The following is a 24396-nucleotide window of genomic DNA, read 5'->3' on the forward strand; positions in this document are numbered from 1 at the left end:
TCACCGCCACGCCCACGCCCACGCCCACCGCCGCGAGACCCGTAGCCGCCGCCCCGCCACCGCCGCGATCCAAATTCGTGCGCCACGCGGGCAACAAGCTGTGCCCCTCGCCCAGTACCGTCATCCCCTCCCACCCCCTCCAGCACCCCTCGCCGGCAACTCATCTCTGTGTCGTGTGTCGTGTCGTGTGTCGTGTGTGTCGTGTCCAAGGTGTGTCACCCGTAAAGCAGAAGCAGCAGCAGCAGTCTCAAAGGGAAGAGGAGGAGGAGAGAGAGGAGGAGGAGGAGGAGGAAGAGGAGGAGCTGCAGAGCGTGAGAATTAGAAAGAGGCGGAGGTTGCACCACGAACCCCCTCCGCTGCCCTCGACGCAGGATCCGGCCGCCATGCTCACCCAGGACCCCGCCGTACTCGCGCAAACCCAGGTACTCACTCCTCCCTCCTTTCCCACATACACACACACACTTGAGCCAAAGAGGCCTCGCTACTCGTGTGTGTCGTGTGCCACTGTGTCGTGTTGTTGTGTGCGTGTGCGTGTGCGTGTGTGTGTTTGAAGGCCTCTTTGGCTCAAATAAGTCCACGTGCAGGCGGGGCCACAATCAACACAGCAGCAACAGCAGTTATCCGAGGACGACGTGCTTCGCTTCATCAAGTACGATCATCTCGCGCACAGTACACACAGCGCAGACTTACGCGGGTGTTGTGTGGCGTGCGTGTCGTGGTGCGGTGCGTGCTGTGCGTGCTGTGATGAAGGGAGAATGGAGGAAGCACGACGTTTGGGCTGCTGCGTGCGTTTCCAAAGAGTCGGGCGGCTGAGTTGGACGCCGTGCTGGCCGCCCTGCAGGAGAACTACTTCATCTACCGCGGTGACGACAACCGCTACCTCCCCCTGTAAACCCCCTTCCTTTTCCAGCCACACCACAATAAAACAAATGAAAAACAAAAACATACAACACAGAACATAAAAATATTGAACACGCGATCAATCATTGTAGTGCTTAGAGTACAATGCCACGGCGGAGGGCTTCCTGCTTCCGCGCGGCCTCGTCGGCATATTCGTCGCTGGTGATGTACCGCCCGCTTCCTGTCCGTTGCAGGCCGTCGATCTTCCGCAGCGTGTGCTTGCCCCACGCCCCGCCGCCTCCGCCAGCCCCGGCCCCAACGCCACTCCCCTCCTGTTGTTGCTGTTGGCTCTCCCGCACCTGCTTGAGGTGCAGCAGGCTCTCCCTCCGCCCTGCGCCGGTTGCCTCCGTCAGCACACAACACGACACGACACTCATGAAACAGAACACGACACGATCAACAACACGACACGCACCGAGTTTGGGCGGCTGGGAGGTGGAGGGCAGCTTGCGCGGGTCGGCGGCGACATCGACCACCTGCGGGAGGGAGGAGGAGGAGCCGTAGGCGGCGGTCGCGGCGGTGGTGAGGGCGACGGACTGGCGGCGTTCGTTGAGGCGGCGCCGCTCCTCTTCCTCCTTCTGGGCCAGCCGGGTCTGCACGTCGAGCAGCTGTTGCTTCAGCTCGGCCAGCTCGCGCGCCATCTCGACCTCCCGCTCGGTCAGCTCGCGCTCCTTCGTCTTCTTCGTCTTTTTCGTCTTCTTTTTCTTCGTCGCCTCCGTCTTCGTTTTGTTGTTGTCCTCCTTGTTGTCGGCAACCTTTTCGCTTTCGTTCTTTTTGTCCTTCTTGCCGAGCCTCTTGAGGGTGCCGCTGCGCTGCTTCTTCGTCTTCTTCTCTTTCTTTGCTTTCGCTTCGTTCTTTGTCTTCGCTTCTTTCTTTGTCTTCGCTTTCTTGGGCTGGTCGTCCGCCGCATTGCCGCGCGGTGAGGCCAGCGGCGTTGACGACGTCGACGAGGCCGGCGACCCCGAGGATGACGACGATGCCGAGTCCGACGCGCGCGGCGAGCGCGGGCTGGCGCTCTTCATCGTCGGCTCCGACCCGTACGTCGTGGGCGGGACGATGGTCGAGCCCCACTTGGCCGGCGCCGCGTGGGCCGACGACGCTGACGGCGTCGAAGCGGACGATGCGAGGCTGCCGACGACTGTCGTCATTGATGATGTCGACGGCGACGGCGGCGGTGACTTGGTGACGAGCTGCTTGTCCTGCACGAACTTGACCTTGGGCGGCGCGGCGTCGACCCGGTGGCCGCCAAAGATGTAGCTGCCCTCCTTTTCACGCGCCGATTTCCTGGCCTTTGTCTTTTCTTCCGGTTGTGCTTGGCTGTCGGCGTCAGCTTGGTCGGCGTAGGTGACGATGACGTCATCGGCGACGGTGGTGGCCTGCGGGGGAGTGGCGGCGAGCTGTCGCTTTCGCTCTTCCTCTTCTTCGCGCTTCTTTCTATCCCACTCTTCTCGCTTTCTCTTTTCGTCGTCTTCTCTCTTCTTCTCGAACTCTTCGCGCTTGAGCTTGCGGGTCTCCTCCTCGCGCGCCCGGTGGGCCGCCTCGTCCGCCTCGCGCTGGGCCGCCTGCAGCTTGAGCGCCTCGGCGTCCTCCTCACGCCACTCCCGCTGCACCAGCGCCCCGCATTCCTCGCATATCCCGAACATTACGCCCTTCCTGATCACCACCTCGCTCTCGCACGTCTTGCACCCCACCCGCTGCTCCCTGTCCACGGTCACCTGTCACCCACGCCTCATCAGCTCAGCGACACGACACGACACGACACGCACGACACGACACGACACGCATACTTTTTTGGTGTCGTCGTCTTCGTCGCGAGCTGGGCCTCGCTTGGCGCTCTTGAGTTCGTCCTCCTGGCGCTGTCGCTGCTTCTCCATGGCCTCGAGCTTGCGCTGCAGCTTCTCCTGCTGCCGCCGCAGCTCCTCCTCTTCGATGGCCCGCTCGGGCAGCAGCGCCACGTCGCCCGCCGTCACCACCACGCAGCGCCGCGGGAAGTACCCGACCCGCCCGCGCAGCTTGCCCCACAGGTAGAGGTCGTCGTCGCGCAGCACGGCCGTCACGGGGAACACGTCGTCGCGCACGAAGCTGAGCTCGTCGTCCGAGGCGCCCTTGTAGTCGCTCACGGCCCTGACCTGCACCTCGCCCTCGCCCACTTCCGTCGTCGGCTGTGTGCGTGTGCGGTGGTGAGTGTGCGTGTGCGAGAGAGAGAATGTGTGGAATGTGCGCGTGCGGTGCGTCGTGTGCGGTGGTGCATATGTGAGTGTCATCGTGCGATGAGGGGCAGATGGAGAGGGCAGAGGGTACGAGCAAGAGTGCGAGGGGAACGAAGCTGTCGGCGTCGGTTGGCTGGTGGGCGCTGTTGTCGGCGTCGGCTTCGGCGTCCTCCTCCTCGACGCTCTTGAGCGCCAGCTTGTCGGGATCGCCCTGGAGCACATCCACACACTCGCTAGGGAATATTCCTTTTTGGGAGCACGACACGACACGACACACGAACGCACGACACACACGCGCGCAATGTCATCAGTGTTGGCTATCGCCAGCCCGCGGAATCATCACGCAGTGCAGTCAGGGCTTACCCTCTTTGCCCCGATGCCGACCCCACCAGATCGACGCGTCCTCGGCCACGGCGGCAAACACCGTAAACACCTGCTCGCCGCGAAACCATCATCATCAGCTCTCGAAGCTTTTCTATATGTGAAGAGAGCGGACGCACGTCATCTTCCACGAAGGCGAGCTCGTCGTCGAACTCGGGACGGAAGGTGGCGACGGCGATCACCTTGATCTCGGGACCTGACACCACGGCCGCCGCCTTGGGCTTCGTCGGCTCCTTCTTCTCCTCCTGCGGCGGCTTTGGCTGTTGCTGCTGTTGCTGCTGTTGCTGCTGCTGCTGCTGCTGCTGCTTGAGCTTCTGCTGCTGCTCCAGCTCCAGTTGTTGTTGTTGTTGTTGCTCGCGCTGCCTCTCCTGGCACTCCAGCTCTTGCTCGTCCTGCTCGCGCCTCCGTCGCTCCTTCTCCTCGTTGGCCTTTCGCTCGCGCACCTCCTTTTCCTTCTTCTCCTTTTCTTCGTTGGCCTTTCGTTCACGCGCTTCTTCTTCTTCTTTCTCTCTCTTGAACCGCTGCTCCCTTTCTATGTCTTCCTTGGCTTTCCTCTCCTGCTCTTCGATGGCTTTCTTCTTCTTCTCGAGCTCCTCCTTCTCTTTGAGCTCTTGTTGTCGTTGTCTTCTCTTCGCATCTTCTTCCTTTTGCTTCTCCTGCTCTTCCTTGGCTTCTTTGGCTTTCCTATCCTTCTCCTCCTTCTCCTTCATCTGTGCCTCTGTTTCCTTCTTTCTCTTCTCCTCTTCCTCCTTCTCCTTCATCCGCTTCATCTCTTTGATCTCTCTGTCCACCCTCTCTGCCTCCTCCACCTTCTTCCTCCTTCTCTCTACTTCCTCTTCTTTCTCCTTCTCCTCTTTTTCCTTGAGCTTCTTCTTCCTCTGCCCCTCCTCCTCCTCCTCTTGGAGTTGAAGTTGTCGTGTAGGTGTGGCAGAAGATGAAGAGGACATGATGGATGAAGATGCTAGCGCACCCGCTACATCGCCGCCCCCCTCTTCGCTCTGCTGTTGTGGCAGGAGCGCGAGCAGGAGCCCGAGTAGCGCCTTGACGTCCTCGAAGAGCTGCGTGCGCACACGATCCACAGCCGCCGCCGCCTCTCGTCGCGCATCGAGTGAGGCCAGGGCCGCTACGCGCGGGGCAGCCGTCGCCAGCCGCAGGGCCGCGCCCGCCACCTTCTGGGCCTGCTCCTCGGCTTCCTTGACCCGTCGCTCCCGGTCGGGCTGCAGTTGGGTGGTGGTGGCCGTGATGGCGTTGTGATGGTTGCGCACGGCGATCGTGGTGCGGACCAGGCCCTGCACCCCCTCGCGCGCGGCCTTTACCGCTTCGGCCACCACTTCGCTGTTGATGGTGGTGGCAGCGGTGTCGGCGTCGAAGGCGCGCCCGAGGTCGCGCACGCCGCGCGCCACTGCAAAGGCGGCACGCTTGGCTTCTTCCTTGACTTCGGCCAGCTCCATCGGTTGCTTCTTCTTCGTGTTGTTGTCTGCACGCGCTCGTGGTCTGTGGTGTGTCTTGAGTGTGGGTCCAGAGCTACCACATTCCTCGTCCTACGGATTCCATCAGTCGACAATCATTCCTGTAATATGAAGGTGATTAATTGCAAATATAAAAAATGAAGACGAATAGGTGAAAAATGAAGGCGGAGCTTTTCGCACGCCATTTCCAGCGCCGCCGTTTTCGTTTTCTCTTTCGTGCTTCGCTCTTCTCGCCGCCTTCATTTTTCGGGTCTCTTCTTGTTGTTTCGAGCCGTGGAAGAAGGAAGAAGGAGCTCAGTTAGGTCGGCCGATAAGCAAACACCAGAGAAACTAAGATGGAACGTGTTTCGGTGCGTCTCGTGGCGACGCTCGCGGTGCTGGCCCTGATGATCCTCGCCGCGTCGGGCCAAAGCGACTGCAAGGGCAAGGTGGGCAAGTACGAATACGACCTCACCCCGCTGGCACAGAAGCTTGGCGCTGTGGACCTCCAGACGCAGGATGCCGGCAACCCGCCCCAGACCTACTACTACCGCGTGTGCGGCGTGGTGAGCAACAACTTCTGCCAGACGGTGGACGACATGACGCCCGCCGTGTGCCAGAAGGACACGCGCATCCCCGCCGAGTTCCACGATTGCGGCAACCAGAAGACGGCTCGCTTCCAGAAGCTCCCGAGCGGATCCGATTCTGATGGTTTCACCCTCTCCTACACGGGCGGCCAGGATGGTCGTGCATCCATGATTTACTTCAAGTGGTACGAGACCCCCCACCCGCTTCGTTCCATCTTCTTCTTTCAATGCATTGATGTTTACGGTCATAATGGGATGCTCTGTCTCACTGCGTTCCCTCTGTTTTGAAACAGCGACAAGTCCAAGGATCCTGGCGTGTTCAGCTTCGTCAAGGAGGACCCCGTCAAGACGTATGATTTGCAGTACCTCAGCAAGTGGGCTTGCCCCACCAACGGTGGCGGCGGCGGCGGCGGCGGTGGCGGTGGCGGCGGCGGTGGTGGCGATGACGACGACGGCGGCATTTCCGGCGGCTGGATCTTCATCATCATGTACGTGTCGTGTGCAATTTGGTGTATAATTTTTGATTTCTCGTGTTGTGGGTGACTGACTGGCTGGCCCTACCCATGCAGTTTGTCGAGCTTGCTGGTCCTGTACCTCGTCGGTGGTGTGGCCTTCAACAAGTTCTACAGGCACCACGAGGGCAAGGAGATCATCCCCAACGTCGAGTTCTGGATGGCTCTCCCCGGTCTCGTCAAGGACGGCCACCTCTTCGTCTGGCGCAAGGCTCGCAGCCTCACTGGCCGCGGCAGCTACGAGGAGATGTAAACTCGTCCTCTGGCACTCCATCTCCCCTCTCATGCGCGCAATCGTGCATTCATTCATTCTCTTGCCCGTTCACAACTGTGCGAATAAATAAAAATAAACACGGCGTAAAAATCAAATCAAATCTGGTTTGCAAGATGGAACGGAGGGGCACAGGTGAAATGACAAGGATGTTCTGAGTAGTGTGTTCATTCGGTTTGGAGGAGTGTCTATGCATAGTACATGAAAATCGAAAGGTTCAGAAATTGAGAGAAGAGAGAACGAACGAGATGAGGAATGAAAGATGGAAAGTGTAGAGAGAGATTTGGTGATCGATCGGCCTCGGCGCTGCGTGGGGTTCTCGTCGTTCGGCTTCGTCTTGCTCTCCCCAGTCTACTCGACCTTCCTCCTGCCCTTCTGGGTGGAGGGAGTCCTGGCCTTGTTGGCCTTGGCCTTGCCGTGAGCGGCCTTGCCCTTGCCAGCAGCAGCCGAAGAGGAAGAGTAGGTGCGGAAGTAGAAGCGGACGAAGAGGAAGAGGAAGGAGAGGAGGACGGCCTGGTTGAACCAGAAGACGAACATGGGGGCCTTCGTGAAGGCGTTCCACGCGTAGCCGCAGACGGCGGGGAAGGGCCACCAGGTGAAGATGCCCCAGCAGAACTGGAAGATCTGGAGCTTGGTGATGTGCTTCTTCCACCAGATCTCGAAGCCGAGCGAAGTCATGCAGTAGTAGTAGTACATGATGGTGTGGATGGTCGAGTTGAACACGACGCCGACCCAGAAGTAGAAGATCTCAGCCTGGATGAAGGCGAGCACGAGGGGGACGATGATGATGTGATGATAGACGTGGAGGAAGTGGAGGGGGCGGCCGCGAAGGGCCAGGAGTATGGTGTCCACGAACTCGTAGTACTTCGAGAGGTAGAACACGACGCACCACACCCACACGCGCCCGGTGAGCATGCGATCGGGCGAGGTCGGCTCGAGTCCGTGGATGCCCAGCTGGCCATCGCGCGACGCATCGCAGTAGTGATCCTCGAACGACCGATCGGCCCTCCACGCTCGCACGCCCTCCCAGGTCGTCATCGTCGCCATCACGAAGGAGAGGGCGCAGAGGATAAAGTTGTGGATCGTAACCGCCCATCGCAGATCGAACGGGCCGATGAGACCGCCGACCTTGCACGCGCTACGCAGGATGGCCAGGAGCGTGATGTAGATGGCTGCCCCCACCAGCGGCCACCTCCAGTCCATGAGCGCCGCGCGCCATTCGTCGTTCTCCGCCACAGCGTCCACCAGCGGGTCCCATACGTGCAGCACCTGCTCGACCTTGCCCAGCACTTGATGCGCCACGTCCATTACCATCGCCTCCGTCGTCGTCATCTTCTGGCAAAATCGCGATTTCCGGGGGTTACAGTCGCGGTGGTGGAGGACAACGAAGAGAAGAAGAAGAGGGAGAAACTGGGCTGCGGAGAAGAAGAAGAAAGGAAGGACTTACTCAAGGAGCGTTAGCCGGCTCGCCAAGTTGGGTAGGGTTGCCTACCGACGTGAGAGACCCTTTGAGTGACGACGGCAATAATTGACGGAGGTCAAGCTCGGGGTTTACGGAGTTGAAAATTAGTGTCGACAATTGATTCTTCCCTTAATTCGACAAACTTGTTTTGGCGCCTTTTTAGAAAGGCTGTCTCTGCAGCCACAGTCTGGGGTACCACTTCAGGCCTTACTGTCCACAGGTTGCATGGCCACTCTGTGCATATGCTCAACTCCCACAGGTTGCTGCCAAATTCTATGCATTACCCCTGATAAGAAGCACTTGGCTGCCATAGGGTTATGATGGAGTGGGTGAATGGTTCTGGATGTTGTGCACTTCCTCTTCTTTGGCCTCTGTCATCAGGTGGTGTATGTAATTTGCCGCCACACACCCCCAACAACCAACCAACGGCAAGCCTGCGATAAATTGCGCTAATTAATAGAATTCATTATATTACACGTCGCCGGAGGTTGTCCTCACCGTTGAGATTTATTTTTACTTCCACGCGAACCATCTGTGCTAGATCAAGACGTTGAAAGGAGAAGTGGAAGATGGGACTGAAGGATGACTGCCTCATACCAGTATGGGACAAGTTCAGAGCCTTGGTCAACCTCAAGTACCTCATCACGGGCATCATTGCCGCCCTTATCTTCGTCTCCATGCTCTCTGCTGCTCCCACCCCTTGGTGGGTTGAGGTACGCCGGCCCAACCATCTTCGGCCCGCGTCCATTTTTACCTCCGATTTTACATTTAATCTCTGCCGCCCGCCATTTTTGTAGGGAAACATATGTAATCAATATTTACGTTCTTACTCATGTTACACTTTTTGGTGATATCTTTATTGTTATAAAAACTTGTTATTCGATTCACGAACACGAACCCGCCCGATCAAAAGGCTAATTCCTCTAATACAAAAAATTTAATCAAATCAAATCGCCCTTCTTCCGTTGCATCACCAGGAAACGGAGCAGTACAAGACGCGACTCTTCTTGAACTTTGCCGACACCAAGGGCGACTTCATGGACGACGTCGGTACGCACACTCCCAATTTTTCTCAAAGTCTGCACGACACACACGTCCTGACACAACATACGACACACGACCGCAGAATGTTTGTACAGCGACTCGGGGTGCAGGATCATGCTGCACCACCGGGAGGTGGACGGCCACCAGCTGTGGCCCATCTACTCGGCGGCCCAGGCCTTCACCATCATCTCCATCGTCCTCGCCTTCGCTCTCTCCGTCATCCACTTTGCGCTGGCCTTTGTCGCCCGCTTCCTCTCACGCGTGCGCCCCCCCCCCCGTGTGTCGTGTCGCGCATCTCGTGTCGTGTCGTGCGGTGCGTGCGGCTCACATTCTCCTGCTTTCCATTGCGCAGAGGGTGATGGTGGGCGTGAACGCGTTCAACATCGCCAGCGCGTTCTTGCTGTGCATCACGACCATCCTGCCGTGGGTCATTCTCATGTCCCTCCACACGCGGGCCGTCCGCGATGCCGAGGGGGTCTCCAACGACGGCGCCCGGTGCGTCCCCCCCGTCACGGCCTTCGCTCTTTTTAATGAGAGAGACTCTCACGGTCTCTTTCGCTTTCGTTCTTTTTGTCGCGCAGGTGCACGTTCTACTTGCACGCCGGTGACGTCAGCGCCGGCGGAGCGGCCTGCACCTTCGCCGGCCACCAGAACAACGTCACCAGCGGCGCCACCGTTTGGAAGTGGGGTACCATCCCCCTCGCGCCTTTCTTCCGATTGACGCTCAACTCAACTTCGTGTGTGCGTGTGCGGTGGTGCGTGTGCGTGTGCGTGTGCGGTGGTGAGCAGAGCCGACGGGCGGGTGGATCCTGAACTGCACGGTTTTCTGGATCACATTGCTCACATTCCTGCCGGCCAACGTGCTGTGGGTCCTCAACACCGGCGGCAAGGTCGCCCGGGGCCGCGGCAAGAGCATCCGGCGCGGTCGTGGCATGACCTCCTCGCGCGCCCTCTCCAAACAGTTTGAGCTCAACAAGATCTCGTGCGCCCCCCCCCCCACCACATCCGTGCGTGTCGTGTCGTGCCATGTGCCGCGAGTGTCGTGCCGCGTGTTGTGTTGTGCTGACGACGGTGGGTGTGATGATATGCAGTACTGGCGCGAGGTCGCCCAGGAAGAACGTGGAGACGTCGGGCGGCGACAGCGTGGAGGAAAGCGACGGCGAGGGCCGAGGCGGCGCCATCAACTTTGGCGACGACGCGCCATCGGGCCGCGACAGGGCCGAGAGCGCCTATGACGGTGGTACGTGTCCCACTCACCTCACTACATGTAATGTTTTTGGGCGAAGAAGAAGAAGAAGAACGTTAACATTGTTTTTACTGTCGTCATCATCGTCATTGCTGTTGTTGTGTTGCAGGCGCGATCAACTTTTCGGGCAATGAGGCCCCGCGCAAGTCGGAGGAGGAGGACAGGAGCGAGGGCGCACTCACCGATTCGGAGGAAGACGACTAGAGACACACCCCGGGACCGGCGTGACGACCTTTTGTGTGCCCACGTTCTTGCCGTTCCATTTGTGCTGTACCAATACCCCATTAATAAAAGGAAGAGTTAATCCGAATGGAGAGACTGCCAAGCCTCAAGATGCAGACTACAAGACTTGTCCACAATGGTTCGTCTTTTCGAATTCATGCGAATAGGTGTTGGATACGCTGCAGATGGAGCAGTGGTGCGCTGGCGTCGATGAACGACGGCGGCGCCGATGTCTACGGCGACTGTGACAGCGACGACGGTTGGCGCCAACGCAGTCGGCCGCAGCGCGGGGGGAGGTCGTCGGCGTAGCGAAACAGCAGCATGTCGGAGTCTTCGATGCAGGCGGCCAGCAGACGTGAATCATCGACCGCGAGCTGCTCGATGCGCCGTGGCGCAAGCGGCCCAAGCTCGAGAGCTGCGGTGGCGAGGGCATGAAGGACAAGAACCCAGGCGACACTACCCTGGAGCTGGTGATGATTGAGCAGCCGCTGCGCATCGCGGCCTCGTTCTACTCGCCGCCGCAGCCGCGCATCTTCACGGACGAGTGGAGCATGTACTACCTGGCCGATTTCCGCAGGCCCGAGGACTACGTCGGTCTCCAGTTCAGCGTCGACGCGGCGCCCATCAACCATCGGCCCCGCAATCTTCTACTTCTTCTTAATCATCATCACCGTCGCCATCACCTTCGTTCTCACTGCTGTTGCTACAATGCTCGGCTTCAGCTTCGGCCTGGGCTTCTTCGGGGCCACCGATCGAGGTCGGGACGAAGCGCAAGCGGACCTGGGCGGCCACGACCGACCGCTGGTTGAGGCCGAGGCGGAGGACTGGCGGCGCGCGCTGGTGGCTCGGCTGCCTCGGCACATCTGGGCCTCGCCGGATCCCTGCGGCGGAAGCAACGAGCGCTCGTCAATGTTGCTGTTCGGCGAGGAGGTCCTACTGCACGTGGGCCACACCTGCATCGTCACGCGCGACAACAACGCCACCCGCTACCGAATCCGCCACTTCGGCTGATGACGCGCTCTGGTTCCTCCCTTTCGTCGAATAATGAAATAGCTTTTCTCGTTTTTTCTCTTCGTGTTTCGTTCTTTCTTTTTCCCTCCCATGTGCTGAGGTTCAGCCAATGGAGGTGGGAGTCCCACAATGGGAGGTAAGGCTCCAGGCGTTGAAGTAGGGCAGGGCGGCCCCCAGCAAAGGTACTAATCATCCATTGCATTTCGTCTTTGGTTCATAGTCTACATCACTTAAAGTGGTGGCCTGCTCGTCCCTCCATTCCGAGGGGCTGAGCGGTTCCCAACAATTCAACAACAAACACCACCTACATACTCCACTACTATCGAACAACAAACTGCCACCAATCCTCTTTTATCTCAACAACAGTCTTATGGCAATGCTCGGACGAAGCAAACGGTGGTGAAGCCCTCCGTGTCATCGCATCCAACCGACCCCCCTCTGCCCTTCACGCATCGTCTACATTCATCGCTACACACATATGTGTGGATATGTTGTTGCACTGGGATGGAGAGATGTGTGTGTTTTGTGTTATTCTGCTTCTGAGAAGATGGAGCACTGTCCGCCAGGTTTTCGATGGAAGAAAGACTGGTAGGCTCGGCAGGTTGGGTAGTGCGGCTTGCAGTGGATCCCCAGTGGTTGGCGGAGCTGTGTGATGTCCCAGGGAGAGCTGCAGTGGTGTGGTGGTGCGGTACCACTGTGTGAGTTCGGCAGCACACAGGCCAGTAGAAGACTCTGGTGCGTACTCTACGACGGTTGCGAAACCGAGTCCCCTGCTGGCGTGGCTGAAGTGGAGTGGTGGGCAGCTCTGGTTGGGTCCACACCCCATGGCGTCGAGGTGGGCCTTGAAGCATTCGGACTGGCTGCCGTGGCATATCGTACGGCAACACTGTGCGGCAGCCAACGGAATGTTAGTATTTGTTGAACGTAAGAAAAAGTGTGACAACATGTCATGGCATTGGGTAATCGGTGACTACCTGGTCGGGAGCCTGTTCACAGTCAGTGCCGCGGTACGAGTCCAGTAATCGCAGGATGGATCGCCACATCGCGACCTGCGTAGCGGCCCAGCAACCACGGAAAACCATCATCAGTGAACCTTTAAAGGAAGAAACAGATGTAGAAAGTTAAAAGGAAGAGAGAGAGAGAGAGAAAGCTCGACCTGGTCGGGCCAACTGGGGTTGCAGGCCTGCATCTCCTCTAGCCAAATGTCGATGAAGCGACGCCCGATCTGGGGTGGTGGAGATCCAGGGTGTTAGTACTGCTATTTGGTTTGAGCTTGCGGTTGTACGTCTGAGTTCTTGATGAGGAAGTTAAAGTTGGAGAAGTCTCTTCGCCCAGGAGCATCCTGCGGCACGATGATGTGGTAGTCTGATGTGCAACTGTCAGAACATGGTTGCAGATGTAAAATGTAACATGAAAGCGAATGCGTGAGAAGTGAAGCACCGTCGTCGGTGGGAATGTAGCTCTCGAGTGGTCGGTCGAAGTTGGTGATGAAGAAGTCGGCGTCGGCGAAGAAGACCCAGTCCAGTTGGGGTGTCTGGGGCGAGTTGAGGAGCCTGTGCGTGTGCACCAGCTTGGCCCAGTAGCCGTGGCTCACCTCGATGTCAGAGCCCACCACGAATGTGTAGTTGTGCATGGCGCTGTAGCACTTGCGGTTGGTCATGATCATGTCGCGCTCCTCCACACTCTTCTCCTCGAACCTGGACCATTTAGAGTAAATTTTATTGTAAAAACAATATAATATGTATTGTTTTAAAAACCACAATATTGGTGTTGCTTTGAGTCGTACCAGCTGTCGGGGTAGTAGGCTAAAAGGACGACGATGTTTTTCTTTGGCCCGCTGTAGTTGTAGCCCTGGAGCTCGTATGCCTGCTTGTGAATCTGGGTCTTGGGAACAAACTCCACGACCGAGCTGGTCGCCTGCCACAGGTGCGTCATGCCGCACACACACAGGAAGACCAGAACGCAGAACAGCAGACACAGCCTGTTCATCCGCCTCCCTTTCACTCACGTTGTTCTAGCGTGGGTCTTTGCCCAACACACAAAGGTTGACTCCGCCAGCTCTATTGTTGTTTCTGAGTCCAAAAAAGGACATGCCCGTTCACATGTTAACAGAAATTTTTTTTCGAAAACAGGTTGTGATTTGCGTAAATATGTGGGCTGTTGTTGTTGGTGTTAAAAACAAGAGAGTGACGCGGATAACTATCTATTGCGAGCCGCTGGGCGTCCTGCTTTCCTCTCTCCTTCCCTTCGTCGATGCCTACAGGTCCGGGTGCTCCACCTCGCCGCTCGGTCGTCTCGGTGGTGTCAATCAAGCGGAGACCAGGAAGCCGATGTCCATCTTCCCCTTCTGCTGAGGCTGTCGCTGTTGGTGATGTTGCTGCTGTTGTTGTTGATGATGTTTGTGATGTTGATGTTGTTGGTGCGGGTGGTTGTTGTTCTCATGTACCACCAGGTGCATGGCGTCGGCGTCTTCTTCCTCCTCTCGCCCGCTCGACTCCTCGCCGGCGGCCACCACGGGCGAGTGCATGACCCAGCCGCCCGAAGTGGGCGTCGACTGGGAGCGCAGGCGCGTCACGGGCCGCAGGGCCGACGGCCGCCTCGGCTGTGACGACTGGGGCGCCTGGTGCGACATCTCCATCGCGTCGTGGTTCGGAGGGTCCGGGTTCGAGTGGCTTCGCGACCTGATGTGTCGTGTCGTGTCGTGGGGACACAGAGATGTGTTGCATGTCAACAAGAGTTGAGAAAAAGAAAGAGAAAAAGAGAAAGAGAAAGAGAAAGAGAAAAAGTAGAGCGGTCGAGGGAGTGGACCTGTTGCGGATGATGCGTCTCTCGATCTCAGTGGTCTCGGTGACTTCTGTAGTCGTGGTGGTGCGGGTGGTGGTACGCAGCGGATTGCCGTCTGCATGAACATCCCAAAAACAGGGTAAGCCCACCGCCTAACGCCATATGGGTTCGTTCACGGTGACAAGGGAACGCAACTGGTGGCCCACAAGTCAGCAGAGGGCAGGGGCGGGCTCGAGTTGGATCTCAGCCTGAGTAAACGGAACGCCATCAGCCAGTCAATTATAAAAGTCAAGCCATGCACTGGTGTGGTGTGGCGTGCACTCACCGCGAGTGCACCGGCGGGTAGCCGTTGGTGCTGGACTCGTCCGCGGGTGCTGTCGGTCTGCTGAACAGGTGGAACAGGGGCTCCTCCCGGTCCGACAGCGGGTTGTTGTACAGCAGCTTCTCGTGGTTGCTGTTGATCAGCCCCTCGGCTCCCTCGGGGCCGCTACTCGCCATTTCTCGCTGTTGGGCCGATGACGACGTGCACGACGACGATGACGGCGACGACGGCGACGGCGGCGATGACCTGCGTAGCGGCGATATCTGTTGTTGATGCTGATGATGTTGATGATGTTGCTGGGGCTGGCACTGCGGTTGTTGGTGGAGCTCCTTCTCGATGTTCTGGAGGGGCGGGAGGGTAAAGGGCCGGAACGGGAAGTTGAGGCTGACGGACGGCTGCCACGAGCCGCTATTGGAAGGCGACGTAGACGGCGACGGCGCCGGCGTGGGCGACGGGTACGACCCGCACATGTCCGACGAGATCGAATTTGACCGGTAGCGCAGCATAGCCGGCGGGTGCCCGCCACGGTAGTGCTGAGGCTGGTTGGGGTGCAGCTGTTGATGTTGATATTGAGGTTGCATGGGCTGGATGGGGTGCAGCTGTTGTTGTAGTTGCTGTTGCTGTTGCTGTTGCTGTTGTTGATGTGTGATGATTTGTTGCAGCTGAGCCAATTGTTGCTGTTGCTGCTGCTGAAGCGGAGGGAAGTAGATCTGCTGGGTCATGGGCGGCGGCTCGGAGAAGGAGCGGCCGGGGCGAGTGGCGAAGGGAGCCGTCGCGGGCGAGGGCGCGGGCGGCTGGAGGCTCATGAGCTGCTGGGCAGGCGAGGGCGAGAGCGAAGGCGAGTGGGGCGGGAAAGCGCCCATCATGATGGGCACTCCGGGCAGGGGCGTGGAGCAGACAGGAGTGGGCGAGAGGGGCGAACACGAAGAAGTCGACGACGAGGCGATGGGCGAGCTGGGTCCGCTGACCATCATCATCTGGTTGGCCGGCGACATGGGCTGTACGACCGGAGGCGACATGGCACCTCGAGAAGCGCCCATCGCGCCCCCCTTCTCCAGCTTCCAATGACCTAGCAATGCCCCCCCCCAAACGTGAGCAGTAATAATAAGAAAAACTGCAGATAAAATCACAAACATAAAAAAATCCAATTAAAAAACAGAAAATAAACGAGTGGGGAGGGGTGCCTCACCGGTGAGACTGTCGAGGGAGCTGGGCTTTGCGTTCTTTCGGGCGAGATCGGGTGAATCGGACAGCTTCCACTTCATCTCGAACTCGCTCGCTCGCCCTCTCCTCTTGCCTCGTGTTCCTCGACCTCCCCCTGGGGGAGATCCTCCATTACTGTGCCCTCCTCCCCCTGCTGAGATGCTCATTACCCGGTTCTTCTTGGCGATGATGATGATGAGGAAGAAGGTGATGGTGGTGAAGACGATGTCGTCAATCCCCCTTCAAAAAAGGAGATGGTAGCTCTCTCTTTCTCTCTCTCTCTCTCTCTCTAGACCATAAGGGTCCGGGTTATGGAGCGATTGCTTGCCGAGAAGGTGTCCGGAATGGCCTGCGCCTATTATGGGCAGCCACTTGTAGCCTTGTAGTATGAGAGGTGGAGGAAGTAGAGGTCTTGAGGGCGGCCGAGAGTGAAAACACGACTACCTCTCTTTTTTTTGAGCTGGCGTGGTGAATGGTCCCTCCCTCTCGAAACGGGTCGCTTCAGATCGCACGACCGGAAAAGGGAAACATACCAAAGAAGGGTTCGCACGTGGCACTCATGCCATTTTCGGACATCTCTTTTTTAGGCAAACTCTGGAAAAAGACAAAAATATGAAAATAGGAAAAGAGCTGTACTTTCACCATGTTTATGTGTGAGCACCTTCACAGTTCGTGAACTAAGGGACGTGTGGTTCACACTTACCTCGGTTGGTTAGGTAAGGAACTGAAGCCCCATGCGTTTTGCGTGGAAAAGGAATAATAACCCTTCTTTATTCCTGCACTTCCTCCTGGTACGTCAACAGTTCTTGAAGTTGTACAGCGCATCGTCAACATCAGCCATCTTCTGCTCACACGGGCAGCGCCACAACAACCAAACACCAAATGTCAGGGTGATATGCAACGCTGAAAAAGAAATGACATCACACGAGCCGGCAAAGCTGACGGTATGTGTGGTCGGTTACCTGGCTGAGAAGGGATTGGATGATCCACTGCTTGCCCACCACCGGCACCCGCAGCTTCTTGAACTTGACCTTGAGGTAGTCATCCGGGTCGGGCGGGCTCACGATACACTGCGTTTTTTTGGCGTCGCACATGACACACACGCAGCGCACGCAACACACGACATGTGAGTCCAGTGCATGTATTGCAGAGAGGTGTCTTGATGTCAGCCCCGATGTGAGGTACGAACCTCGACGCGATCCTCCTGGGGCGTAAACAGTCGTTCGACCACCTTCGCCCCGCCCTCCTTCAGCACGAGCTTCCACAAGTTCTGAAGAGAGAGAGAGAGAGAGAGAGAGCGCAACGGAGCGAGGTGAGCCGTAGACCACCTATGATGACGTGTCTGCCGACGAGGGGACCAGCAGAAGAAGCGGGATGGGCGTGGGTACCTTGAATTCGGGCGTGCCAACGACCTCGACTCGCGTGCCCTCGAAGATGTCACCGCGCGGCTTCTTACTGTCGGGTGCGACGTAAACGGTGAGCATTTACAGAATCAGCAAAACGTATGAAAAGTAGCACAATAATAATAAAAAAGTATTACATAAACGTATATGTACATATCAATAAATAGAAATATGAAAGGAGGATCGTACATGAAGACGTCGGAGCCCTTCTCGACGGAGTAGCCGGCGGGCAGGAGGTAGAGGGAGTGGGGCAGGAGGCACCGCTGCTGGCAACAGTGGATGAGCCAATTGTAGTGGACCGTCGGCAGTCCCGCCGCCACCGACAGCAGATACTTGAGGGTCCTGTTTAAGATTGCGATCAGGGCGTGCGACGGTGGTCAGAGCCATCGACAAAAGAGCGAAAGCGAAAGCGAATGAAAAAGGCGATGGGTGTGGGGTGGGGACGTACGTGCGGGGCTTGGCGGAGAGGAGGATGGTGGAGGGGAGGCCCGGGTAGCCGCTCCGCTTCTTACACTGGGACGCCAGGGAGGCGTTGGCAAAGTTGCCCAGCAGCTTGCCGCCCTCTTCCCCGATCAATCGGTTGATGCGTTCGGCCGACCGGTCTGCAGCCACACGGCACACACGGCACACGCACATAAGCGCACGACACACGCACCGCACGCACTCGATGAGCACCATGTGCGCACATGATGAAGGCGGGGTGGTACGGTACCGTCGTTTTCTTTGTCGTCCTCGCCGGACAGGCCGGTGACGATGAACTGGAGGCCTCGGAACAGCTGGTCGGCGTTCTTGGGCTTAGTGGCCTCCTGACCGGCCTAAAAAGCACAGCACAACATTCACACCATTCCAAAACATTCCATTCAATGTCATGCTAGCATTCCTCCCCCCCAAAGCGGTCACACATAAAAGCGAGGCGTAGGCCGTACGGCGAGCATCTTCTTCTCGATCTTGCGCCAGGTGAACTGCGGCGCTTCCGCATCTTCATCCGGCACCTCCTGTGTGTCGTGTGTGAGTGTGCAAGTGTGGTGGGCCCACGCGGCGATCCACTTAGAGAAGGAGGAGTGTGGCGGGTGTGGCGGCACCATCGACTTTCGTTTGGCCTTCCGGGTGGTCTTCTCGCCCTTGTCGTCGGCTGGCTCCTTGCCCTTCGAAGCTTTGGCTGCCAACCACACAACCACAACACACGTCAGCCTTCATGAAGAAGATGAGGATTGCCGGCGCAATGACATGAAGAAGCCGGAGCAGGAGGCACCCTTGCTCGATGTTGTGCGAGGCTTCACGACTCGCTCCTCTTCCTCCACGTCATCGTCGTCTTCATCATCTCCGTTGTCGTGGTCGTGATTGTCGGCCTCGGCCTCGTCCGAGTCCTCCTTCCACTCGTCGCCCCGGGGACTGCGCCGACCCGAAGGAGACTTTTTGGCCATCCGCGTAGAGGCCTTGCTCTTCTTTTCGCCTTCGTTCTTTTTCTTCTTTGCCGCCGCCGCTTTCTTCTTTCTTTCCTTCTCTTTCCCGCCTTCGTCTTCGTCGTCTTCGGACGAGGACTGGATCATGCGATTCTTCCGCTGGGCCGTCCGTCGGGCAGGCGTGGCCTTCCGGCTCTCCTTGTCCGTGGTCGAGATCCACCTCTTCTCCTTCTCCTTCTCCTTCTCCTTCGCTTCTTTCTCCTTCGCCTTCGTCTTCGCCAACGTTGCCCTGGCCTTCTTGTCGTCTTCTTCATCATCATCGTCTTCGCTCTTCGTCTTCTTCGCTATCTTTTCGTTCTTTTTCTTGCTGTTGACTGACGATGATGACGACGATGCCGGGGGTGATGGCGACCTGGTCGGCGTCGAGGGCGGCGAAGTGAGCGACTTCTTCCGATTGCGCGCGTAGCTCATGAAGTCGTTCTCCGCGCGGGAGGCCTTGGCGGCCGGCGTTGATGATTGCGACTTCTTGTTGACGCTGCCGCTGCTGCTGGCCTTGATCTGGTCACGGTCGCGCATCCGCTCCTCCTCGTCGTCCCAGTGCGGGAAGCTCAGGTCGTACGACGACCCCACCACCTTCACCTCTACCTTCTTCTCCTTCTCCTTCTTCTCCTTGTCGTTGATGGTGACGTCCACCTTCTCCTTGCCCTTGTCCTTTCGTTTCGCAAGCCGCGGAGTACCGACGCTTGCCGGTGTCACCTTGGCCGCCACCTCGACCACTTCCTTCACTTCTTCTTCTTCCTCCTCCTCCTCCTTCTTCTCCTTCTTGTCCGTTGTCACCTTCTTGGCGATGTCGGACCGCTTTGTCTGTACGGCGCCCTTGACCGGCGGCCAGTCGGCTTCCTCCTCGTCGCTGCTGACGATCGACTCCTCGTCGGCCTGTGCAGGCCCGTGCGGCGCCGGGACTGTAGGCTTGCCGTTATTGTGAGGGTCCAGTACGGCCAGGCTCTGCGTGCGTTGGGTGGCGCCCGGGGCCGTGGCCGCCAGAGTCGACGCCGTCAGCATCATCGACTGCGAGTCCGGCAGCAGAACCGCACCTGTGGGCCGCAGCGTGTTTGTGGTCAGCACAACACAGAAAATCCTGAATGCGTGCGTGTGCGTGCGCGGTGGTGCATGTGTGCTTGTGTGGCGAGAAGACACAGAAGAGAGAGCGTACTGAAGGCGGGCATATCGAACTCTTTGTCAGAGTCGAGGGAGAGCTCGTCTTCTTCCTCGTCTTCCGATTCCTCCTTCTCCACCTTGCTGTTCGCGTCTTCCTCTTCCTCTCCCTCTTCCTCTTGGTCCTCCTCATCGTCGTCCACTTCGTCCTGGCTCTCGACAACGCTGGGTTTGGCCTCGACCTTTCGGGGCGGCCTCGGGTCGGGCTTCTTGTATGTTTCCTGCGTACACTCCACGTCCACCAAGAAAATAGAAGTCAGTTGGGGTGCCACGCCGAGCGTCTGTCACACGGCACACATGACATGTCGTGCGTTCACCTTGGTCGCAGGAGTGCTCGGTTTGGTCGCTTGCTTCATTGACTCTTTTTTATTCGCCGCTGTCACGTGCTGTGGCTGCTTTGCTGCTCGGCTGCTGTCGCACATCTGATGGCGTATATATGCAAAACAGTATGATTTGGTTAGAAAAGCTGGTGTTTCGTTTCGTTTCGTTTGGAAGAGCACCTCGCACTGGTCCGAGTCACTGGCGTTGTCAGCGAACGTGCACTCCTTACTGCGGTGGGCGAGAACGAGGAAACGAAGAATGAAAGTGGTCAGGCTCGGCAAAGCCTGCCACTGAGCTTGAGAGCAGCAACGTACCAAGCCCACGTGGTGTTGAGAGGGGGACGGGCGACGCTCGGGGGCGGGCGGTGCTGCGGCCGACGCTCTGCGGCCGCCTCGGCGGGGGTGTTGTCGAGCTGCACATCTTCATCGTCACCGTCATCGTCATCGTCATCGTCGTCTTCTTCTTCCTCTTCTTTAATGACCTCTACGGTGCTCTCTTCGTCTTCTTCGTCTTCTTCGAGGTCGCCCTCGAAAGAGAGCGACACGAGGGGCTCGTGGAAGGTGCCCACAGCGCCCTGCACCGACGCTGGCACGCTGGCTGCAGCTGATTTCTCTTGCTTCGTACCGGCTGCAGATGCGAACGTGGAGATGAGAGATCAGGACACCACGTGCCCTCAATCATGCGATCGTGAATTGTGGATGGAAAAAAAGGGTACCATTAACGGGCAAGAAGCGAGCAGAGAGTGGAATGGTGGAAGGATCAGATGCTGGACCCGTTCCAGCCGAAGCTGAGGCCGAGGCAAAATTGCCATCGAGCTCCACATCCGAGTCCTCGTACGAGCTGTCCATGTCCGTGCCTGTGCACTCCCGCGTTGCTGCTAATGATCTCCAGCTTGGAGGCTAAATAAATCGTTGGAACGAAACGAATTCTGATGGCTGATCAGTCTGATTTCTCTTTGTTTTCATTTCTTTTCTCTCCGCACTGCCTCTTCGACAAGGAGGAGATTGGGATGCAGACGTCATCACACCAGCCCCTGCTGCCCGTGGTGAACCCAGGCGCCGCGGCCGAAGGGATGTCGGGTCGCCACGGCCTACCGCGAAAGAAGAAGTCGGGCCTGGGCGGTGCAGCCAGGAGCAAGGACTTTAGAGCCTGCGGCCTGGGGGTGGTCCTGGTCATGTGCGTCTACGGCGCCTTCTACGTGCTGCTCGAGAAGTCGGGCGAGGTCGACTGCCCGGTGTGCCACGAGGTCATCACCCCCGCCACCGCGCGACTCCACACCGACGGCTACCACACCCTGCTACGCGAGCGATGGGACCCCACCCGCTTCCACGACAACGCTACGCGGTGGCAGGACTGTGTGGCCAAGACCCACCCCGACTACCCAGCCATCTCCGAGTACGAGCACACAAGACCCGTCCTCGTCTGGACATGGCATACGCTCGAGAACTTCCTCTACATTCACCAGGTCCGTTCTTGCGTGTTGTGTCAAAAGAAATGTAGAGCTGACACATGTGTGTGCGGTGCGCGTGAGCGGTGTGCGGGGTGTAGGAGTCGGTACGGAGTTGCCCGGTACCGTGCTTCATTGCGTCGGACGTGCACATGAAGCAGGAGTGTCTGGACGAGGTCGACGGGTTCATCTTCCACCCGCCCACGGTGGCGCACAGGCCCTACGAGCCTCTGGTGAAGAAGCCCCATCAGCAGTGGATCCTCTTCTCCACCGAGTCCGAGCTCAACTACCCCATGCTCGAAGGTGTCGAATCTTGTCGTGTGTGTGTGTGTTTGCGCGCGCGCGGTGGTGTGGAGATGACGCACAAACTTAAAAACCGCTCCCTCCAGACCCCAAGTTCATGTCCAAGTTCGACATCAACATGACGTACCACTTGGAGGATGCGGTGCCTTTCACCTACTACATCGACATCGACTTCTACACCAAGTACTGGCAGCACCCGATCCTGCCCAAGGTCTGTCAACTCGCCACGACACACGACACACGAAACACGGCACACATAACACGCACGACACACGATGGTGCATGAGCTGTACTGACGTGACGTGACGCACCATGAACAGACGGCCAAGGCTCCGGTGATGATGATGATCTCCAACTGTGAGCCAAAGTCGCCGCGCAACCAGTACCTCGCCGAGCTGATGCGCTACATCGACATCGACTCCTACGGCAAGTGCTTCCACAACAAGGTGAGTTGATCTCGAGTTGTGTGTGTGCGTGGCTCGTGTGCCGTGTGTCGTGTGTCGTGTGTCGTGGCGAGTGCGTGTGTCCTGTGCGCGTGCGATCTTACCGTGCGTGTGCGGCAGGACATACCGAGGGAGATGGACGGGTGGCCGTGGTGGGAGGTCAAGTGGAACATCACGGCGCAGTACAAGTTCACCATCGCCATTGAGAACTCCATCTCTCTCGACTACGTCACCGAGAAGCTCTTCCACTCCTTCATCGTCGGCACCGTCCCCAGTACGCCAACACCTTTTCTTCCGCCCGCGAGTCGTGTGTCGTGTCGTGTGCTGTTGTGTGACATTGTGCGTGTGTGGCACGGTGTCGTGCTGGCGTAGTCTACCTGGGGGCGCCTAACGTGGACAGCTTCGCTCCGGCGGAGAAGTCGGTCATCAAGGTCACTGACTTTGAGTGCGTCACCCACGATCTCCTCCATTCCACACTTGCGTGTCCTAACGTGTGTCGTGTGTCGCGTGCGGTGCGCGTTTGCAGTGGTCCGAAGGAGTTGGCCGCCTACTTAAGGGCGTTGGACGAGGACGACGATGCCTACGGGGAGTACCTGCAGTGGAAGCGGGACGGGCCGTCGCAGAGCTTCGTCGACCTCCAGCGGACCTCGCCCCGCACCGGACCCTGCCGGTACCCCGCCACCCTCGTCACTGGCCCTCTGACTTGCTTTGACTTTGACTGTTCCACTGTGGTGGTGGTTGCTGTTGGTTGTGCAATGCGACAGGCTGTGCAAACGAATCGCGGAGCTGCAGAACCTGACGCCGTCAAAGAGGGAAATGGCCGCGCGGCATCACCACCACAAGCACTGACGAAGAGGAAGCAAAAAAGACAAAGAGAGAGAGAGAGAGAGAGAGAGAGGAGCTCGTACCGGGCACGCGCCATCATGTCGATGATGGCCGGTTGGTGGAAATATCTAATTTATTGTTGATCGTGTGGTTGGACACTGCAGACAACACACACGCGATACAACACGATACGATACGACACACACCCGTGTGCGGACAGAGGAAACGTACAACATCATCATCGTCGTCATCATCAAACGTTGTCGTGTACGATCTGGTAGACGTTGAGGCCGACGACGAGGCCCACGAGCAGGACTATGACCACGATCAGTCCGTAGGCCATGCCCGTCGCATGCGGCATGAGCCACCCCGGCAGCGCCCGGAACGCCGGCATCTCGTCCACGTCATCACAATCGTCGTCGACACCCGCCGCCGCCTCACTGTCGACACTCTTCACGCCGTAGGCCGGGTTGGGGGTGGGTTGATGGTGGTGGTGGTGGTCGATGGTGAGATAGCCGCCGCCGGCGAGCAGGTCTGGCCCGGCCGTTGCAGCGGCGGCGGCGGTGGTGTTGTGTTCGATGTGGTCGGCCGGGTTGTGGGTCCGGCTCCAATGGAGGGCGCGGATGTAGATGAGGAGCGGGAGGATGAAGTTGATGGTCGACTGGAGGAAGAGCGACGCAAAGTTGATCACCGTCGTCAGGCCGCTGCCCGTGTAGAACGGAATCGCTGATGACCACGACGACCACATTAAAGAAGTTCAAAAAAAGAAGAGAAGGATAGGTTACACGTCAGTCGACATTCTCGTAATATGTGGGTGATATGTATGTATATATATATATATATAACGATTGTTTACATGTGTGTATGTATGTACCGATGAGCCAGGGGAAGATGACGGAGAAGAAGAAGGCCCAGTACTTGTTGCAGAGGTTGTTGTCGATCAGGTTGTACCGCACGATGATCCTGCGCGTGTGCCACCCCCAATCGATTACTAGGGCGAAAAAGAGCGAAAGAGGCGGGCGGGGGGGGGAGGCGAGAGGCGGGCGAAAGGGGGACGAGAAGGAGCGGGTACGCGTAGACGGGGATGGAGGTGACGAAGATGGCGGCGGGGATGAAGTAGCCGCTGATGCGCGAGAGGATGAAGCAGCCGTCGCAGTGGGACTGGAGCATCGTCAGCAGATTGTTGTCGCCCGTGTACACGAACGCCAGCGCGCCTGTGTGTGTGCGGTGTGTGCGGTGAGTCCACACGACAGCGCGTGTGCGGCGTGCGGCGGTGACGGGGGGCGGGCGGTGCGTCGAGGGTACCGATGATGCCAACGAAGAAGAAGACGACCGAGGCGATGGTGGTGCTGGCGATGAGGCTGGGCTTGACGCTCACATTCGACGCCTTCTCGCTGCACCAGCTCGGCACCGTGATCGCCATCACGAAGTTG

At 58.1% G+C, this 24396-nt stretch overlaps 12 protein-coding genes across 12 annotated transcripts in view; 5 read left to right on the forward strand and 7 right to left on the reverse strand.

Annotated features, from left to right (window-relative positions):
• Positions 1 to 45, forward strand: part of ACA1_331590 (ATPdependent DNA helicase, RecQ subfamily protein) — a gene marked incomplete at both ends in the record, with an annotated part of 6179 nt that extends 6134 nt beyond the window's left edge. Inside the window, one exon of the mRNA XM_004367668.1 lies at positions 1 to 45. This exon is cut by the window's left edge and continues 182 nt beyond it. Within this exon, the coding sequence (XP_004367725.1) occupies positions 1 to 45 (45 nt within the window).
• A 950-nt stretch (positions 46 to 995) lies between these two features.
• ACA1_331700 (variant sh3 domain containing protein) lies at positions 996 to 4942 on the reverse strand (the record flags this gene model as incomplete). The annotated part of the gene is made up of 6 exons (XM_004367669.1): positions 996 to 1231; positions 1316 to 2615; positions 2688 to 3062; positions 3202 to 3356; positions 3474 to 3543; positions 3611 to 4942. 6 exons carry the CDS (start codon positions 4940 to 4942, stop codon positions 996 to 998), a joined length of 3468 nt encoding a protein of 1155 aa, XP_004367726.1.
• Positions 4943 to 5295: 353 nt separating this feature from the next.
• Positions 5296 to 6291, forward strand: ACA1_331710 (Autophagy-related protein 27 protein; the record flags this gene model as incomplete). The annotated part of the gene is made up of 3 exons (XM_004367670.1): positions 5296 to 5711; positions 5820 to 6014; positions 6096 to 6291. 3 exons carry the CDS (start codon positions 5296 to 5298, stop codon positions 6289 to 6291), a joined length of 807 nt encoding a protein of 268 aa, XP_004367727.1.
• Positions 6292 to 6660: 369 nt separating this feature from the next.
• ACA1_331720 (GNS1/SUR4 family protein) lies at positions 6661 to 7641 on the reverse strand (the record flags this gene model as incomplete). Its single annotated transcript, XM_004367671.1, has 1 exon — positions 6661 to 7641. The coding sequence occupies one exon, from the start codon at positions 7639 to 7641 to the stop codon at positions 6661 to 6663; it is 981 nt and encodes a 326-aa protein (XP_004367728.1).
• Positions 7642 to 8340: 699 nt separating this feature from the next.
• On the forward strand, positions 8341 to 10265 carry ACA1_331730 (uncharacterized protein; the record flags this gene model as incomplete). The annotated part of the gene is made up of 8 exons (XM_004367672.1): positions 8341 to 8484; positions 8749 to 8821; positions 8898 to 9076; positions 9168 to 9310; positions 9397 to 9503; positions 9605 to 9797; positions 9907 to 10055; positions 10171 to 10265. 8 exons carry the CDS (start codon positions 8341 to 8343, stop codon positions 10263 to 10265), a joined length of 1083 nt encoding a protein of 360 aa, XP_004367729.1.
• Positions 10266 to 10714: 449 nt separating this feature from the next.
• Positions 10715 to 11294, forward strand: ACA1_331740 (uncharacterized protein; the record flags this gene model as incomplete). Its single annotated transcript, XM_004367673.1, has 2 exons — positions 10715 to 10836; positions 10886 to 11294. 2 exons carry the CDS (start codon positions 10715 to 10717, stop codon positions 11292 to 11294), a joined length of 531 nt encoding a protein of 176 aa, XP_004367730.1.
• Positions 11295 to 11822: 528 nt separating this feature from the next.
• Positions 11823 to 13283, reverse strand: ACA1_331750 (uncharacterized protein; the record flags this gene model as incomplete). The annotated part of the gene is made up of 6 exons (XM_004367674.1): positions 11823 to 11961; positions 12038 to 12180; positions 12269 to 12343; positions 12580 to 12659; positions 12735 to 12991; positions 13081 to 13283. 6 exons carry the CDS (start codon positions 13281 to 13283, stop codon positions 11823 to 11825), a joined length of 897 nt encoding a protein of 298 aa, XP_004367731.1.
• Positions 13284 to 13602: 319 nt separating this feature from the next.
• Positions 13603 to 14191, reverse strand: ACA1_331760 (uncharacterized protein; the record flags this gene model as incomplete). Its single annotated transcript, XM_004367675.1, has 3 exons — positions 13603 to 13656; positions 13741 to 13975; positions 14103 to 14191. Coding segments are annotated over 3 exons (378 nt in total), but the record flags the coding sequence as incomplete, so codon positions are not given.
• Positions 14192 to 14287: 96 nt separating this feature from the next.
• ACA1_331770 (uncharacterized protein) lies at positions 14288 to 15665 on the reverse strand (the record flags this gene model as incomplete). Its single annotated transcript, XM_004367676.1, has 4 exons — positions 14288 to 14326; positions 14415 to 14646; positions 14710 to 15469; positions 15590 to 15665. 4 exons carry the CDS (start codon positions 15663 to 15665, stop codon positions 14288 to 14290), a joined length of 1107 nt encoding a protein of 368 aa, XP_004367733.1.
• A 734-nt stretch (positions 15666 to 16399) lies between these two features.
• On the reverse strand, positions 16400 to 20793 carry ACA1_331780 (BRCA1 C Terminus (BRCT) domain containing protein; the record flags this gene model as incomplete). The annotated part of the gene is made up of 15 exons (XM_004367677.1): positions 16400 to 16447; positions 16566 to 16673; positions 16793 to 16873; positions 16992 to 17058; positions 17196 to 17348; positions 17455 to 17608; positions 17719 to 17812; positions 17933 to 18001; positions 18089 to 18165; positions 18259 to 19503; positions 19623 to 19845; positions 19942 to 20046; positions 20125 to 20173; positions 20260 to 20572; positions 20661 to 20793. The coding sequence occupies 15 exons, from the start codon at positions 20791 to 20793 to the stop codon at positions 16400 to 16402; spliced, it is 2919 nt and encodes a 972-aa protein (XP_004367734.1).
• Positions 20794 to 20954: 161 nt separating this feature from the next.
• On the forward strand, positions 20955 to 22987 carry ACA1_331790 (Alpha(1,3)-fucosyltransferase 10, putative; the record flags this gene model as incomplete). Its single annotated transcript, XM_004367678.1, has 9 exons — positions 20955 to 21179; positions 21297 to 21410; positions 21554 to 21695; positions 21782 to 21906; positions 22016 to 22141; positions 22259 to 22412; positions 22511 to 22583; positions 22665 to 22808; positions 22903 to 22987. 9 exons carry the CDS (start codon positions 20955 to 20957, stop codon positions 22985 to 22987), a joined length of 1188 nt encoding a protein of 395 aa, XP_004367735.1.
• A 229-nt stretch (positions 22988 to 23216) lies between these two features.
• The window catches only part of ACA1_331800 (uncharacterized protein), a gene marked incomplete at both ends in the record, with an annotated part of 2861 nt that continues 1681 nt past the window's right edge, over positions 23217 to 24396 (reverse strand). Inside the window, 4 exons of the mRNA XM_004367679.1 lie at positions 23217 to 23689; positions 23838 to 23926; positions 24036 to 24177; positions 24269 to 24396. The exon at positions 24269 to 24396 is cut by the window's right edge and continues 8 nt beyond it. Coding sequence (XP_004367736.1) covers positions 23217 to 23689; positions 23838 to 23926; positions 24036 to 24177; positions 24269 to 24396 — 832 coding nt within the window. The remainder of the gene's footprint in view (positions 23690 to 23837; positions 23927 to 24035; positions 24178 to 24268) is intronic.

The sequence above is a fragment of the Acanthamoeba castellanii genome (assembly GCF_000313135.1).
Source record: "Acanthamoeba castellanii str. Neff unplaced genomic scaffold scf7180000084578, whole genome shotgun sequence".
Classification (NCBI taxonomy): Eukaryota; Discosea; order Longamoebia; family Acanthamoebidae; genus Acanthamoeba; species Acanthamoeba castellanii.